Below are 16,006 nucleotides of genomic sequence, written 5' to 3' on the forward strand. Positions count from 1 at the left end.
GGTGGACATCTAAGTGGCCTTCTGTTGTGGAGATCTGCTTCATGCAGTCGATTTCTGACAGTATCACGACCAATGGTTACCTGGTGCGTCTGCTGCAACACGTTAACCAACTCAGGTGCTGTAATTGTCGGTTGTCTCCTTGCGGTTAAGACCAAAAATCGGTCTTGAACTGCAGTTGTAGCGCGTTCTCGCCCTGGATGTTGTTCGGCTGGACTGCCAGTTTCACGGAAACGCCGCCACAATCGACTGATAACACTTTGGGAGACCCCCAAACGAAGAGCTACATCATTTTGTCGCATGCCACCTTGAAGAAGCCCTACAGCTCTATTCATCTCAGCCAATGGTAAGTGATGGCGTTCCATGTTAAAGCACAATATTTCCAGTTTAATTGCTGAGCAAGAACTGCATAGAATGTACAAACTCGACACTTTCAGATCATTCATTTTAGCCGTTAACCTACAGTTTGTAAAAAACTTGATAAAAGATTAGTTACCGTTTTTGCAGGCTTTGTTCAACCCATAGAAATCTACAGGGTGGTCGAGTGTACCAATTTAATCGAAATTAAACGACCTCATGCATTTATTTTTATGATATTTAGTATGTTATAAAAATATCCCTAGACTTTTCCGATGTGTGTATATTAAAGTAGACAATGGAAGTCCGAACTGATGGAATACAATGCTCAAAATGTTCTGTCGCACAAACTAATAGTCCGAGAGCTGTGAAATTTGTAAAAGTGTCTTTTGAAGGTTAGGGTTAACTAAAAAACTCATATTCAATACTAGTAGTGCCATCTGTGTGCTAGCCTACGAACTTTTCAATTCTCCTGAAGTTGTTTATGTACTATAACTTAAACAACTGGAAATGAATCTGAAAAATATTATTGCGAGACAGCTTCACTGTTGACTACGACAGATAGAATAAAACATTCAAACTGGTTGGATGAGATATCTTGGAAATACAGATTATTGTTCACAAAATAATAATTTTGTATTGTTTTTCAAAATAGTTTATATACATATATATTTAATTTATGTATGTATCAGAATGTTTCCTATTTCAATAAAATACTACTACTATTACTACATTTTTGTGAAAATATGTAAAAATGGATTCTATATAATACAACTGGCCTCTTTACAAGGCAAGTATCAGTTGCTGATAATGAATATGGACACTCTGTGTACTTTCAAGCCTACTTTTAGTATAAGTAGTTGTGAAAATGGATTGTTTTTTGTTGAATTAGCTGTCAAGATCAAAATACGCCTTCATGATGTTACATTGGTTATTAGTTTTCCTCAGTGTAATTTTGTTTGGTGTTTTTTCTATCAGTGTGGCATATCTTCGGCGAATTTATTGACCCGAGTGGAAACAAATTTTTTCAACGAAGAAAATTTTTTATCTCGGTTCGAATATGCAATATTCAAAATTACTCAAATACTTTTCACAACTCATTTTCAGAAAAACATTCCTCCGTATGGCAAAGTTTTCGGGGGTCATTATACAAAACAAAACCATGCTTTTCATTTTGCAAATTCTGTTAGATTCCACGAAAGCAGCGATAATGCAAAAATAGATTAGGGAAACAGCAGAGCCAAACACAGAAAACCACAAATATATCTTACGTCTTGACAATCTCGGTGTAACGTGTATGTGAATATTATCCCCGGGAGATGCAGAGACTAAAAAATAAAAAACAAATGAACGTGAAAACATTTTATTTTCTCGCAAACAGATAATATAGTAATATATTTATATACAGTAAAAAATTCAATTATAGGATTTGTATAAACGCAGTATAAACTTGTATTTATTGATTAGGATTTGGATAATTCATATGGGCGAAAAAAGTGTATACAGCGAGGACATAAATCCACTCCCCCACTTAATTTTTGATATCAGGGTCGGACAATAAATATAATAGTGTGACGTCACTCATTGCCGTCACTTTTCTAAATGAAAAGAGGTTTATTATGTTACCTCTTTTGAAAGGTCTTTCAATTCTCTATCCAACACTGTTTGAATTTTTGAAATCGGACCAACCGTTCCCGAGTAATTGGCAGTTCTGTTTCTTTCTTAGAATTCGCAAAAAACCAATATCATTATTTCAATGCAAATTTTATTCAAAAACCAATAAAACTGTATCCAAAATGAATGTTCCAAATCAAAGAATGTATGAAAACTCTCAAGGCCGGAGATACCTGCATCAAAGCCATTTTTCGAGTTTATTGGCCGTGGTCCATAGGTGTTTATGCCTGTGCCTGGACGGAGGAAGAAGAAGAAATTCATAAACACAAGACAGTTTCATTTTCAATTGAAAAATGGAATGAACATGAATAAAATGTGGCTACCTGTTTCAAAATGTACACAAGAACCACACAACGCCCTATACCAGTGGAATAAAACTGGAGAAATGTTCCAATAATGTAGTATCATCTGCTTTTAGGACAATTAGAACACTTCGTCAGTTACTTAATGGCCTTTGATGATGTTTACCACAATCTTAGACAAAACGTCAGGTACAAAATTTGCAGATCATGAACAACAAATACGAAAAAAATCAACCATTCACTTCCATGCAATAATGAAGTAATTTTACAGGTTCATTTCTCACATTTGAGATACTGGAATAGTTGGGTAAGTAACACTATTAAACCATTTGTTGGGAGAGCAAATAGGAAAGTATCCGCGAATAATTGAACATATGCCATTCACAATAAATTGTGTATTGTTGTTTTGTGTATTGTTTTTCTGTTATTGTAAGTCATAACTTCCAAAAATGATATTTATTACAAGTTCCTGTGATTTTGTTTTTTCCTTCAATCACTTCACAAAATCAATGAAACTCGAAAATTGGACCATATCTCCCTTGTTTCTAAAATATGTACACAACTGGAGAATCATATAGGGTTCAATTACAATCGTAGCTGAATTTATCTGAAGAAAACAATACTCTTAATAAAAAAATGATATGCAAAGAAGTAATTTTCAGACACAAACTGAAAGAAAAAGCCCTTTCGAAACAACAACTATTTTCATATAAATATTGAATTACATGAAAGAAAAATACTATTGAAACAAATTCTTTTATATGAACGCTGAATTGTACGATAAACACTTTATTATTATTATTATTTCGTTTGCATTCCAAACATTCGTGATGGGATCGAATCAGATATCATTCTCAGGATTTCTACACAATATAATTAATGAAAGAGGTAAAATTTCACCCACAAGGAAAACTGTCATCCTCACTGCTAGACATCAGATGTTTCACCGTAAGACACTTGCCTTCAGTAGCAAATACATATAACATTATAAGAAAAAACACTCAATTCGTTGATAATTATGACTTTTTGTTACAGAATGGGTTGAATCCACCCATGTCATTGATGACAGTATGTAAATAATATTCGCTTATTTGGATAAATCCCAGCCATAAGACTCTTGTTTAAATTGAAAGGGTATATTTTTAGGAGAGATTGATTTTTGGGAAAGAAAGTTTTTGGCCATTTTGATACAAAAATGTGGAAATCTTGCAAAGAAAGGAAGGAATCAATTTAAAAAAATCAACTCTATACAAAGATGTGTAGATCACGCAAAGAAGTAACTTTCAGACACAAACTGGTAGAGAAAGCCCTCACGAAACAGCAATTTTCCTGTAAACATTGAGTTATACGAATGAAAAATACCTTCGAAACAAATACTTTTATCTGAACACTGAATTATACGAAAAACAGTTTTCTCTATTCCGTTTGTATTCCAAACATACGGTTTATAGATGGTTCTAAGTGTAAAATATGGTCTATTTAAAGACCCCTCTAGAATGACGTGAGTATGTCACATGACCCCTCTTTGGCGCACTTTTGGCGACGAAGGAAGTCATACTACTGATTATTTTTTACCAAAATGGTCTAAAAATGACTGCTTTTAATGTGAAATTTGTCCGACCTTGATATCTATTAGGGTTCAAAAGTTGAGGGGAGGCTTCGTAACTTCGCACTCTATATCGATATGCCGGACAATAATAATGAAATAGAAATTTCAACTGAACATTCCATCATGAATTAGCACGGCAACTATGAACAAGAAACATTCAGTCATATCACTCCAATTCAGTTCCATGAAAATACTTTCTTTTGGAATGTACATTTTCAAAATTTAAATTGTTTTTTTTTTATGAAATATCTCTTCAAAAAATAAAATTGCACTTTGTATATGTAAAAATAAAAGTCGGGAAGCTCAAACGGCCCCAATCAACAACTCGTGTTCTTTTATCACAGAAAAAGAATTTGAATTCTTTATCGAACTTGCTTTTTTCAATATACGAGGTGTGTCCTAAAAGTATCCGACCTGCGTTCATATCTCCGCGTTGGTGCTATTCTTCGTGATTCGGGCTGTGGTCCCTATTATTCTGGTATCTGTAGAGAAGGGAGGGTGAGTGTAGACTCATAGCACTTAGACCACATGTGACCCATTGTACATCCTCACGAGGAGTTGTCCTCCTAGGTCATCGTCCATCCTGTCCTTTCCAGGAAGGTGAATAGGTCACTAGGAGACATCTCCTACATATTGGCAGGTGTAGGCCAAGACTCGCCGAACACACACTCTCTTTGGCAACCTTGAGGTGTCTCACGGTGGCCTCCGCGAAGATTTTGAAAGGTGCTGCGATATTATTGTCGTTGCGCGGCTTCTTCAACCTTTTTGGAGATCCCTCCATGGAGGTGCACAAGCGAGGAAGCTTTCCTGCAGGGGCAGCCGGTTCCTTGCCTTCATTCACGGCGGAGCTCTTGGCGCCCGCCGCAGGAAGTGCCCTCGCTGTTGGAGGTGATCTGCTATGTCCAGCCTCACTCCAAGCGGTAGATTGGGGTGGACATTTCTGTTTATCCCCAACCACTGCCTTAGATTGAGGTGAGCACTTCTGTCCAGCCTCGGGATTGGTTTTTATTTTTGTTGTTTCATTCATGTGAGTTTCCACGTGTAGCAAGGGGCAGAGTCCCGCATTACCAGAGGTAGGGGATCGTTCATGACCGCATACCACCCTGCGGCCAGTCAGCTGTCGGCACGATTCCTTACGCCTTAGCTTGGGTAGGCTGGTCCACGATGGCATGTTTTGCAAAGGCTTCAGGGGGGGGTTTTAGTTCCCCTCACCCTACTTATTTCCGCCAGTGATCAGAAGTCCGGTGACCCCGTCCGTAAGGTCACATTGGCTTCCCGGACAGGGCCTCCAGTCCCCTGGCCTAACCCACGGGAAGTAGTCCCCATATGATAGGACACCACACGTTCCCAGTGGAGATTCCAAACTTCGGAGCAGTCCTTGAAAGCATATTTTGGAATGGCCTTTAGCTAGCGAGTCGCATTACTCTGAATCATCGCGATATCATCAAACCACTTTCCTTTGAGCGCCATTTTCAATTTTGAGGAAATTTGAAAGTCACAGGGAGATATGTGAGGGAGGCTGGTGAAGCTGTACAATCTTGTATTTCGCCGAAAATTGCTGCACAAGGTTCGACGAATGCTCTGGCGAATTATGGCGGTGAAAAATCCAGTCCCCGCTTAACCATTGCCATTTCTGAACTTCAACATTAATATTCTTTGTTTATCGTTTGACCTCTGGAAGCAAATTCGTGGTGCACACTCACAATTGGAAAAATAATCAGTATGACTTGACATGGCTCCGACTTTTACGTACGTGCTTTTTTCAGCCGTGGTTCTTCTTTGACGCTTCCGCTCTGAAGATTGTTGTTTACTTTCATTTTAATCATTTTAATCGTCTGCAAAACTTCATGCAAATTCAATGATCAGTTATTTCTGTTATTCTCAACAGTAAATAAATGTAAAGCACAAAACAAACACATGGGACATTCACACAAGCTGCGCGCGTTTAGCCGCTCACTTCGACGACAAGGGACTACGCTCATATTCCGCAGAGACTAATCAAGCGTTCTGGCATGAAGATATGAACGCAGATCGAAGACTTCTCAGAAACACCTCGTATGTATTTTCAAAATTGTTCAAATCATATACCAGAAATTGGATTGGAAGAACTTCGAGAGTTTGATTGAAAGAAAACAAACAATATTTTTCTTTAGATAATTCTATAGGAATACAGGGTTGCCACAACTAACTAGGGTGATCTTAAAACTAGCGACTGTGCTTTTTTCTTTGTTACCAATATTAGTTTTTCCGAATTTGAAACTGATATATAAACAAATAATATGTTTGGAAACATTGGTTTTTATTTGGAAGGTTTTTTTTTGAACTTGATCTTTGTAAAACATTCGGGACAGTCAAATTGAAAATTACTATTTTTTGATATCCCCTACCTGAAAATAAATTAACTGAGTTTCTAAATTTTTTTCTCATCAAGTCACTACCATGATCAATTTTATTCTTTCAGAATCAATTATAGCAACTCAAAATGGTGTTTCAATTCAGAAACTATGGCTAAGTTTTAGTTCCTGTTTCATATATTAAAACAAATACTAGTGCAAGAAAGTTTTCATCTTTCAGATAAAAACGTTACAAAATTTCAAATTGGATCATCCCATTTGAAATATTATCACTTCCCCGCAGTTATTTCTTCCAAAATAAATATGTTTAGAGTGAATTATCTTCATTACATCAGGAAATAACGTAAGCACAATAGTGCCACAAAAATCTATAAGATTGTTTTTCCACAATTCACACTCACAACTTGTAAATTCTTATTTACAACTTACAACAAGTTTACAAATTCAAAGTTATAACTGTGAATCATGATAAGCGTCTATAGACAGCAAACCACTTGAATAAATACTTTGCGCATCATACAATAGACATCAGAACTTGCAAGTTTATTGAGTACCTAAATAATTTTTAATTACACAAAATTTAACTTGTAACCTAACCAAGCAAAAGTTGACCCCAACTGGTGAAAAAGTGTTACTTATTCATTAAATCTGCAGAACACAATAAACCTGCAGAATGGAGGAGTTTGCTGTCTACATGCTGAACATGATCAACATTTATGACTATGAATTCAGAGTTGTAACTAAAATAGAGAACATTCTCGCTGCATATTCAATTTTCGCAGTCCTATAAATGAAAAAAAAATGTTTCAAAGAAACTATCGCAAATTTGAATACTTCTTTGTGTAGAAAAACACCGTTGAAATAATTTCTCCAAGCACGCATAAGAGAATAAACAAACTTAATTGTTCACTGTTAAAGTCTTTCACATTGTCAAATATAGATGTCGCCATAACATAACTTCTCTCCCTTAGTTGAAAAACTTTCACAACACCAAATTGGGGCATGCACCATTTGAATGTTGATTTGGCTTTTCATAAAGGGTAAATATAGTATCCAAAGAAGTTGTACAGAGTAACTAAACTTATTTAGTGGTGGCAACCCTGAACCCACATCCAAAGCCCTTTATTTAGCTTGGGTATCACAAAGTTTCAAACATTCCAAACCATTCATCAGTAACAAGCGTAACGTCAATCTCTCCTAGAGGGTACTCTTAGCATATTCGGTGTCGACTGACTCGAACTAATGTTCCCCGGCAAGGTTGCAGGGCCCCCCTCGTCATTTAAAATAAACCCTATCGGTCTCGAAATGAAAGGAACGTTGTTCATACTCAAAGACCTGGTGGAGCAAACGCCCCTTGAATTATTACTGTTGTTGTTCGCGAAGTTGCTGTTGTTGAACATTTGCAAAGTGTCGATAGTTACGTTAGGGTTGACCGCCTCTGGTTTCGTACCGTGCACTATCCTTGGCATCTCGCACTGTTCACACTTGTCCAATATCGGGTGGTTCAGGAATGTACATATGCCGCAGTTCCATTTCGGCCCCTCTATGTCTGCCGGGTGGGGGCCTGGGTACTGAAGCCGACTTCTGGTTTGCGGCCGCAATCTGGGGGGCAGGAGGGGCGGCGATCCGAAAGTCAGAGGCCCTTGAGGCCCTGTGTAGATGTTGTTATAAAATGCTTCACCTAAAAGAATAATAATAATGATTTAGTAATCATTATTGGTTCGCTAGGCAAAAGGCATATAATTACATACAATTACATGCTTAATTTGATAAATGAAATCTAGCAATAAATATAAACATGTTATCAAAATGATGATTCATTTTTGAAACAACACTATTCGAAAAAAATGACAAAACACGTGGAAGGAAAAACAAAAATAATGATTGAGGCAAAATTTCAAATCATCTACAAAATAAGGGTATTTTCTGCAACAGATATTTTACTCTTAAGACGGCAAACATAGTGATATGTAATGTTGTGAATCATGCCCGAAAGAAAATAACGCCGGCCGCCACTGGTAACCACAAACCAAGCGTGACGTAGCTAAGAGCGCACGAATGTACGATGATTCCCCGCCACTCTAGAAGCAGCGAGAATAATGCTACCGAACTTCGGTGAAATTTCTACGGCATTCGATAACGATATTTGAAGGCTAGCCACGAGGATATCGAGACAGTCAAGTGGACTTTACAGTTCGCGAAGTGATTTAGTTATGCGATATACATTCAAATAATAGTTGGAGTTTAGTTGATTAGTCAGTGTAGTCAATTATTGGTCAACCCACGGGGAAAAACGTAATAATAAGATAAATAAATAAGTACCATTCTGATCACTCCCATATTGATTCCAATTTAAGAGCCACCGGTAGACAGCTGTTTCAGCCTATTGGATATCGTCAGTATCAAGCAGGCGGTCCTCGATTGAAGACAAAATGTGAATAACCAAGAAAAGTACTTGATAAAAATAACTGCGTAAACGCAAGCGAGACATAAGTGGAACCACCTATTGGTGTGACACCCAAATCAACTTGCCAAGTTTTTATGTCAGTGTTAGTGGTTTGACCAATCAACCGAAAACTGCGGTAGCAGAAATTTGGGAAGGTAACCGAGAATGTCATCGAAAAACGAATCCATATGGGTCTATGTCCACTTATGTCCACGATTTTGAAGCCATTTTCAAGAAGGTATGGCTACACTGATATCTCCATCTGCCTTCTTCTCTGGTAGTGATACGCTTTAAGGAATTTGTGACTTGACATCGGGGTCTCAATCTGCCTACTCCCAAGCGTCGACTGTGGGTCCAAAGACTCTGGTCTGGTATTATTGCCTCTGGGCGAGTGGAGGGGCGAATGAGGTGATCTTTGTGAATAATCTCCTTTGTTGAGGTAGTAGGGACGTTTTTCAATTTCAATAGCTTCAGGTATTACCCTGGCCTGGGGTGTTTTATCGGAGGCAATGGTTTTGGTGTTTTCGAAGCTTATTGTGTGGCCTGTTTCATGATGATGTTTGAAGAGGATGAGGCTGGATCTGATTGCAAACTCATGTTCATAGGCTCTGTTGAGGACGCTTCGGTTGGACTGGCCGATCTAAGTTCTGGAGCAGGTGGAATATGGTATTTCGTATATGCCCTGTGCCTCATTGGGTATCATGTGCTTAGGTGTTCGTAGAAAAATAGAAATTTGATTGTTAGCTGTGGCTACTGTTTTTATATCGTGCCTTTTCAGAAGAGTACTCCACATCTAAAAGAGCAAGAATAGCAGACGGACCATCCAAAAGATTTTCTTCCTTATATTCATTATATTCATGAAGTTACCAACAATGTTAGCCGAATTCTGAAGAGGCACGGTATAAGAACAGTATTCACGGCCAGCAGTAATCAAATTTCCACTTTTCTACACCCAAGGACACGATACCCTATGAGACACAGGACATATATGAAATACAACGTTTCCCTTGCTCTAGAACTTTCAGATCGTCCAGATCAACCGAAGAGTCTCAACAGAGCCTATGAACATGAGATTGCTGCCCGTATATCAGATCTAGCCTCACCACTCTTCAAATATTACAGTGAAACAGGCCACACCAGACGCGGCACGTAGAAGAAGATGACACAAATCCGCAGTTGGTTCCTGATGTTGAATAAGTTTGCATTTGACCCTTTTTTCGCAACGTAAGTGTTGCCTATGCTTCACACTTGGCTGTACCGTACTGACGAAGGCCAATTAGCCAGAAACACGTGTCTGCGGTTAGCCCACCTTCTTCTATGAGTGATTGTCCAATATATATACACTGTGTCAATTTTAAAACTTACAATGGGCTATATCTCACGAACGAAAGCTGATATCGAAAAATGCTTGAAACCGTTTCTAGGATAGTAAGGGGGAACTAAAGTGACATGAAAGAGAACTCACCCCCATCAACCCCTTAGGCACCACCCACCAAAACACAACAAGTTTAAATTGCAAACCCCTACTTGTGATACATCATTGAAAAGACTATAAAAAATGCTATCCAATGGTATGAATAATAATTGTACAGGGTGAAGCAATAATTGTGAAACTTTGGCTTAAATGGAATATTTAATGAGGTTTTCGTTGAACTGTCAATTAAGTAATGGTTCAAAGTGGGTTGCGTTGTTTTGTAAACAATAATACAGCCTATTGTCAAAGTGTGTACGAACTTTAATATCAGCCGGCTTACTATGACTTTTTTATTTTTAATGCTACCTCCCGGACTATTATTTTGAATGATAAGTGTCCGTCGATATTTTTTTTGTTAAATACAAACGTAATTTGCCGTTTTTGCAAAACAAGTTGGAAAGATCTGGGTCCTGTCAGAGTCAATAATTTTTGGTTTGTTTGAGACTTTTGAATGTCATTAGTTTTCATCATTTGTACGGTCTGTACTGTCATTCAGCTGTATTTGTCACGATGTTTTACAGTATACCTTGCCTCCCAGAACCAGTGTTAATTAAAAACAGCTCAAATATTTCATGAAAGGCATCCGGACAAAAATGTAAGTCACGTGTACGTCCGTGATTTCGTTGAAAAGTTTAGAGAAACGGGATCAGTGCAAAATAAAAAAAGGAATGCCCCAAGATTAAGATTACTGAATGTAGCAACCCAAATTGAGGTTCTTGGAAATTTTGCAATGGAGCCTACTGCATCAACACGTCAAGTATCTGCAGCGACAGGACTATCACATGAGTCGGTTAGAAAGGTGTTGAAAATACATAAGTTTCACCCGTACAAAACACAAATTTTCCAAGAACTAGGCGATGATGATCCAGACCGACGAATTGAGTTTTGTGGACTGAAAGAATTCGCGTTGAACCGAGAATGTTAAAAAATATTTGTTTCAGTGATGAATGTACTTTTATGCTGAATGGTAATGTAAATAAACAAAACTGTCGGTACTGGAGTGATGAGAACCCGCATCGATTCAGAGAATGTCACACTCAATATCCTGAAAAACTGAATGTTTGGGCAGGAATATTAGGCGGTGCTTGTTCATACCAGGCAATGTAAGTGGCCAAATTTATCTCGATGTGCTGGAAAACACCATCGAACCTTTGATTGTGCATGAATTAGAGAACCAAAGGGACGACCAAGGCAACCTAGCTGTAGACGAAGATTTGCTGCACTTCCAAAAAGATGGATCACCTCCTCACTAAGCAGCTCCAGTTAGGCACTGATTGGATACCAAATATCCAAACAAATGGATTGGAAGGAGAGGTCCCATCGAGTGGCCACCGAGGTTACCAGACTTGGCGCCACCTGACTTTTTTCTGTGGGGTCACCTCAAGTCAGTTGTTTATAAAACTCAACCTGCGTCACTTGGGGAATTGCGAGAAAGAATTACGCAAGCATGTTGCGTCATTACTAGAACAACATTTGCCAAAGTTCGTGGAGAATTTGAAAATAGGCTGTATTATTGTTTACAAAACAACGAAACCACTTTGAACATTTACTTAATTGACATTTTCAATAAATTTGTAGTTCTACAAAAACCTCAATAAATATTCCATTTCAGCAAAGTTTCACAATTATTGCTTCACCCTGTACAATTGTTATTTATACCATTGGATAGCATTTTTATAGCATTTTCAATGATGTATCACAAGTAGGGGTTTGCAATTCAAACTTTTTGTGTTTTGATGGGTGGGGCCTAGGGGGTTGATGGGGGTAAGTTCTCTTTCATGTCACTTTAGTTCCTCCTTACTATCCTAGAAACGGTTTCAAGCATTTTTCGATATCAGCTTTCGTTCATGAGATATAGCCCATTGTAAGTTTTAAAATTGACACACTGTATAAAAAAGAGGCATCTTGCAATGAAACTTTTCTATTCCGGACATTAAATCGTGTCTTTTTTGACTATACTCTAAGAAAGCCAATTGCCAACAACACAAGTATACACAGAGTGTTCAAAAATCTCAAACTTACCGTCTAATTCTAGCACTTTACATTGCCGTCTGAGATGTCTTATTTCCATAGTTAATTGTTTCTCCATTTCTATGTCAGCCAGCTTTTCGAGTCTATTCTTCTCTAAATCGGCAACTTCTTGCTTCATTATAACTAATTTGGCTTTTTCAGTATTCAGTTCTATTCGCAACCGTTCTATACGTGCTTCTTGTTTTAATATCACAGGCGCTGAAAATAGAACAGTAAAAAAATTAATGATCTGGCGTGTACTTTGTAAACGTTTCATTGATTCAAAAAATAAATGTATGTTCAACAAAAGAAAATTTGTATAAACCGGATGAGCAAAAAAAATAAACGGGAAAAAATTATAAGTAACGTATTTTCGAGTAATCGAAAGGAAATTTTCGAAAGAAGGATGTGAAGATAGTTGAATTTTTGGGAAAGAGGGATTACGGCTTCTCCATTTTGATACAAAAAATGTGGAAAACTTACGAAGTTAAGAAGGAGGCAACTGATTTCAAAATGAACTCTCCACAAAGACGTGTGTATCGTGCAAACAAGTTACTTTCAGACAAACTGGAAGAAAAACCCCTCTCGAAACAACTACTTCCATAAAAACATTGAATTACACAAGAAACACTCTTTCCTATTTGGTTGGTACTCCATACATTCGTTATAGAATTGAACCAGCTTTTCAGGAAACTGCTTTTACCAACTGAAGAACGAATTATTTAAGCAAGATGAGGGACTGCCAATGGGATCGTCACTTTCACCAGTTAGAGCCAACATACATATGGAGTGGTTTGAAACTCTGGTCATTGAAGAAGCCCACAAGAAACCTCGAGTCTGGTTGAGAAATGTTGACGACACCTTCATAATATTGAACCATGGGAATGCTGAACTAGATGCCTTGCTGAAACACATCAACAGCGACAGACCTACCATCACCCTCACAATGGAGAAAGAAGTCCAAAACGAATTGCCATTCTTAGACATATTGGTGAAGAAGAAACATCTGTATACCGAAAACCCACTCACAAGGGACAGTATCTGAATCACGAATTCAACCACCATCAATCCACCAAGACTCTAGTAGACCGTGCATTCGGGCTCTGCAAAATGAAGAAATGTTTCGAGAAGGACCTAGGCACCATCAAAGATCTTTAACGAAATGGTTACTCCAGACTTTGGCTAAAAGACAGCAAGAACCTTGCAAGGAAGAGAAGTCGTCACAACCAGTGCTTGTACTTCCCTACATCAAAGGACTGTCGGAAAGGATAAGAAAAATTGGGTCCAAATATAACATCAGAACCTGCTTCAGATCTGGGAACACTATCCGTAGCAGCCTCACGAAAACCAGGCCACCAAACGCGGACTGCGATTCCAAGAATTGCATTTACCGGGTACCCTGTGAGTGCGGCAAATCCTACATCGGTGAATCTAATAATAAACACACACAGCGGGGAAAAACCAGCAAGTCGGGAATAGCAGAACATGTTTGGACCCCTCCCAGCTGAGATCATCCACAAGGAGGAACACTGGTTTAGGAGAAAATTCAAAGTAGCTACAAACATGTTGTCCAACGACGCATTCAGCCATGCTAGCGTAGAGATACGCGACATATGGAAACCTATAATAAAGCGGAAAACTGTCAACCCCCGCCAAACGGCCATCTATCGCTAAACAGGTGAAGCGGAGAGAGGGAAGAGGGGATAGGTGAAAAAACTTGAATGACCTATAAATAGTCATCGGACAAATAAATCCAGTCATCACCCGAAGACGAATGTGGATAGACATGTTTCGCTATACAATAACTTCTTCAGGTGTATCTCTACTGTCACTTGAAACCGCAACACGTGTTTCGCTATACGGTAGCATCTTCGGGCGTCACAATACTGAGTATTGCGACTTCACAACGAATTTTAATCAGTTCTATCATATAGAAATGTAGCCTTTCACCGCTGGCGTCAATGTTTTGGTTAGTTTCCTGATTTTGCCGTGGTCTTTTTTTGGTTATAATTTCCAAACGTTTCGACTGCAACTGCGTCAGTCATCTTCAGTGGCGTGGTCGAAGTACTCTTCTTGATGTACAGCTTGTCAAATGTAGGAAGAGCTTTCTGAAGAAGTGGGGTCCCGCCCACTAAATGTAAGTTCGTTAGAAAACTATGAGAGCATGAGAGAGAGAGAGAGTTCTCAAGCTGTACTCTTCTGGACGTAAGTTTCAGTTGATATGCTGTATTGTCCAAGAAATCCTTATGGACAAAGTTAGTGAAACTTAATGAAGTCAACAATGTTACAATTAAAAAAAATATATTAAAATTATGATATACATTGAACAATTAATATAGGGTTAAAAAATGTACATACAGAGTAGTCCAACGAAAAGTATGCACCTTACTTTTCTCCTTTTTTTATAACTTAACGCAAAAATGCTCGGACAGGTCAATTTTGCCTTTGAGGAGGACACATTTTAGATGTATTTTTCTACCTGTGCCTTCAACCCCTAGCGAGGGTGAGTAACAACCCTAAAATTTCAAATGGAAAGTGGGGTCGAGTGATATATCATTTGAAAGGGCACAAAATTATCTTTCCAATGATACCTAATTTGTTGTATTTCACTCAAACATGTAGGTATTATGAAGAAAAACAACTACAACCCAGTACTTTGAAATGTGTAATTGACTTAGTAGAATCCTACTTCAGCAAGTGCTGAAAATGTGACCCATTTGCTTGCATACAATAATACAGATTTTGTTCAAATCTATTCCTAACATTCTGTAGCATATCAGGTGTTATAGTTCTGCACTCTGCTGATCTTCTATGTACTCGGGCTGCGTAGCAAAAATTTATTTTTCAAGTGCCCCCAAAGGAAAAAGTCTAAAGGCGATAAATCAGGTGACCTGGCAGGCCATTCGATGGGGCCTCTCCTTCCAATCCACCGTCCAGGAAACCGGTCATCTAAAAACTCTCTTACCGGAGCAACATAGTGAGGAGGTGCTCCATCTTGCTGGAAATGAAGCCGATCATCATTATGACTTTGGTCATTTTCAATTATTCCTGTTATGAAAGGATCGATTGTATCTTCAAGCATGTTCAGGTAGACCTCACCAGTTAAATTCCCAGGAATAAAAAGTGATCCTACGATATGACTACCTAATATGCCACACCAGACATTGATTTTTTGAGGGTACTGGGTATGGACCTCTCAGAATAAGTGTGGGTTACTGTCATCCCAGTAACGGCAATTATGCCTATTCACAGCTCCATTCAAAAAAAATGTACTCTCAACGAAAAAGCACGTGTTGAATGATAGGTGCGGATCATCGATTAGTAGCTGGCTCAATTGTTCAGAAAATTGCAGCCTTCTATCAAGATCATCTTCATTGAGTTACTGTACTAATTTAATTTTGTACGGATGAAATTTATAGGCTTTTAATATCCGTATTATGGACGAACGGGAGACACCTGAGGCTGCAGCAAGCTGACGGGTACTTTGAGTATGATCCAGTTCAACATGTCCCAAAACAGCGACTTTCACTGCTTCATTTCTGATCGGTTTCCGTGGCTGGTGTTTCACATTACAGACAGATCCGGTATCGACAAACTTTTGGACGAATGTACGAATCATTCACATTTTTCCCGGGATGACTGTTATTAAAGAGGCGAGCAGTAAGTCTAGCACAACTATTATATTGATAATAAAGTTTAACAATTTCAACTCGTTCAGGAATGGAATAAACCATTTCTACAGTAAAGTTGAAATAATTTCAAAAGCAACCGAACTGAATCAAT

General features: G+C 38.3%; 1 protein-coding gene across 4 annotated transcripts in view; it reads right to left on the reverse strand.

Moving 5' to 3' along the window:
• Tab2 (TAK1-associated binding protein 2) overlaps nucleotides 1-16,006 on the reverse strand; it is a 46,952-nt gene that overhangs the window by 3,823 nt on the left and 27,123 nt on the right. For 2 of the 4 annotated variants that reach the window (XM_074174477.1, XM_074174479.1), the window contains exons 3-4: nucleotides 12,236-12,442; nucleotides 1,704-7,974 (exon numbers count right to left, since the gene is read on the reverse strand). In XM_074174477.1, the coding sequence (XP_074030578.1) occupies nucleotides 7,481-7,974; nucleotides 12,236-12,442 (701 nt within the window). In that variant the 3' untranslated portion in view covers nucleotides 1,704-7,480. Of the gene's footprint in view, nucleotides 1-1,625; nucleotides 1,683-1,703; nucleotides 7,975-12,235; nucleotides 12,443-16,006 lie in introns of those variants that run through there. The other 2 variants (XM_074174480.1, XM_074174481.1) reach the window with 2 other exon arrangements.

This window comes from Leptinotarsa decemlineata, unplaced genomic scaffold (genome assembly GCF_025532065.1).
Source record: "Leptinotarsa decemlineata unplaced genomic scaffold, Ldec_3_MD MMD2_tig00000591_RagTag_RagTag, whole genome shotgun sequence".
In the NCBI taxonomy this organism is placed as follows: Eukaryota; Metazoa; Arthropoda; class Insecta; order Coleoptera; family Chrysomelidae; genus Leptinotarsa; species Leptinotarsa decemlineata.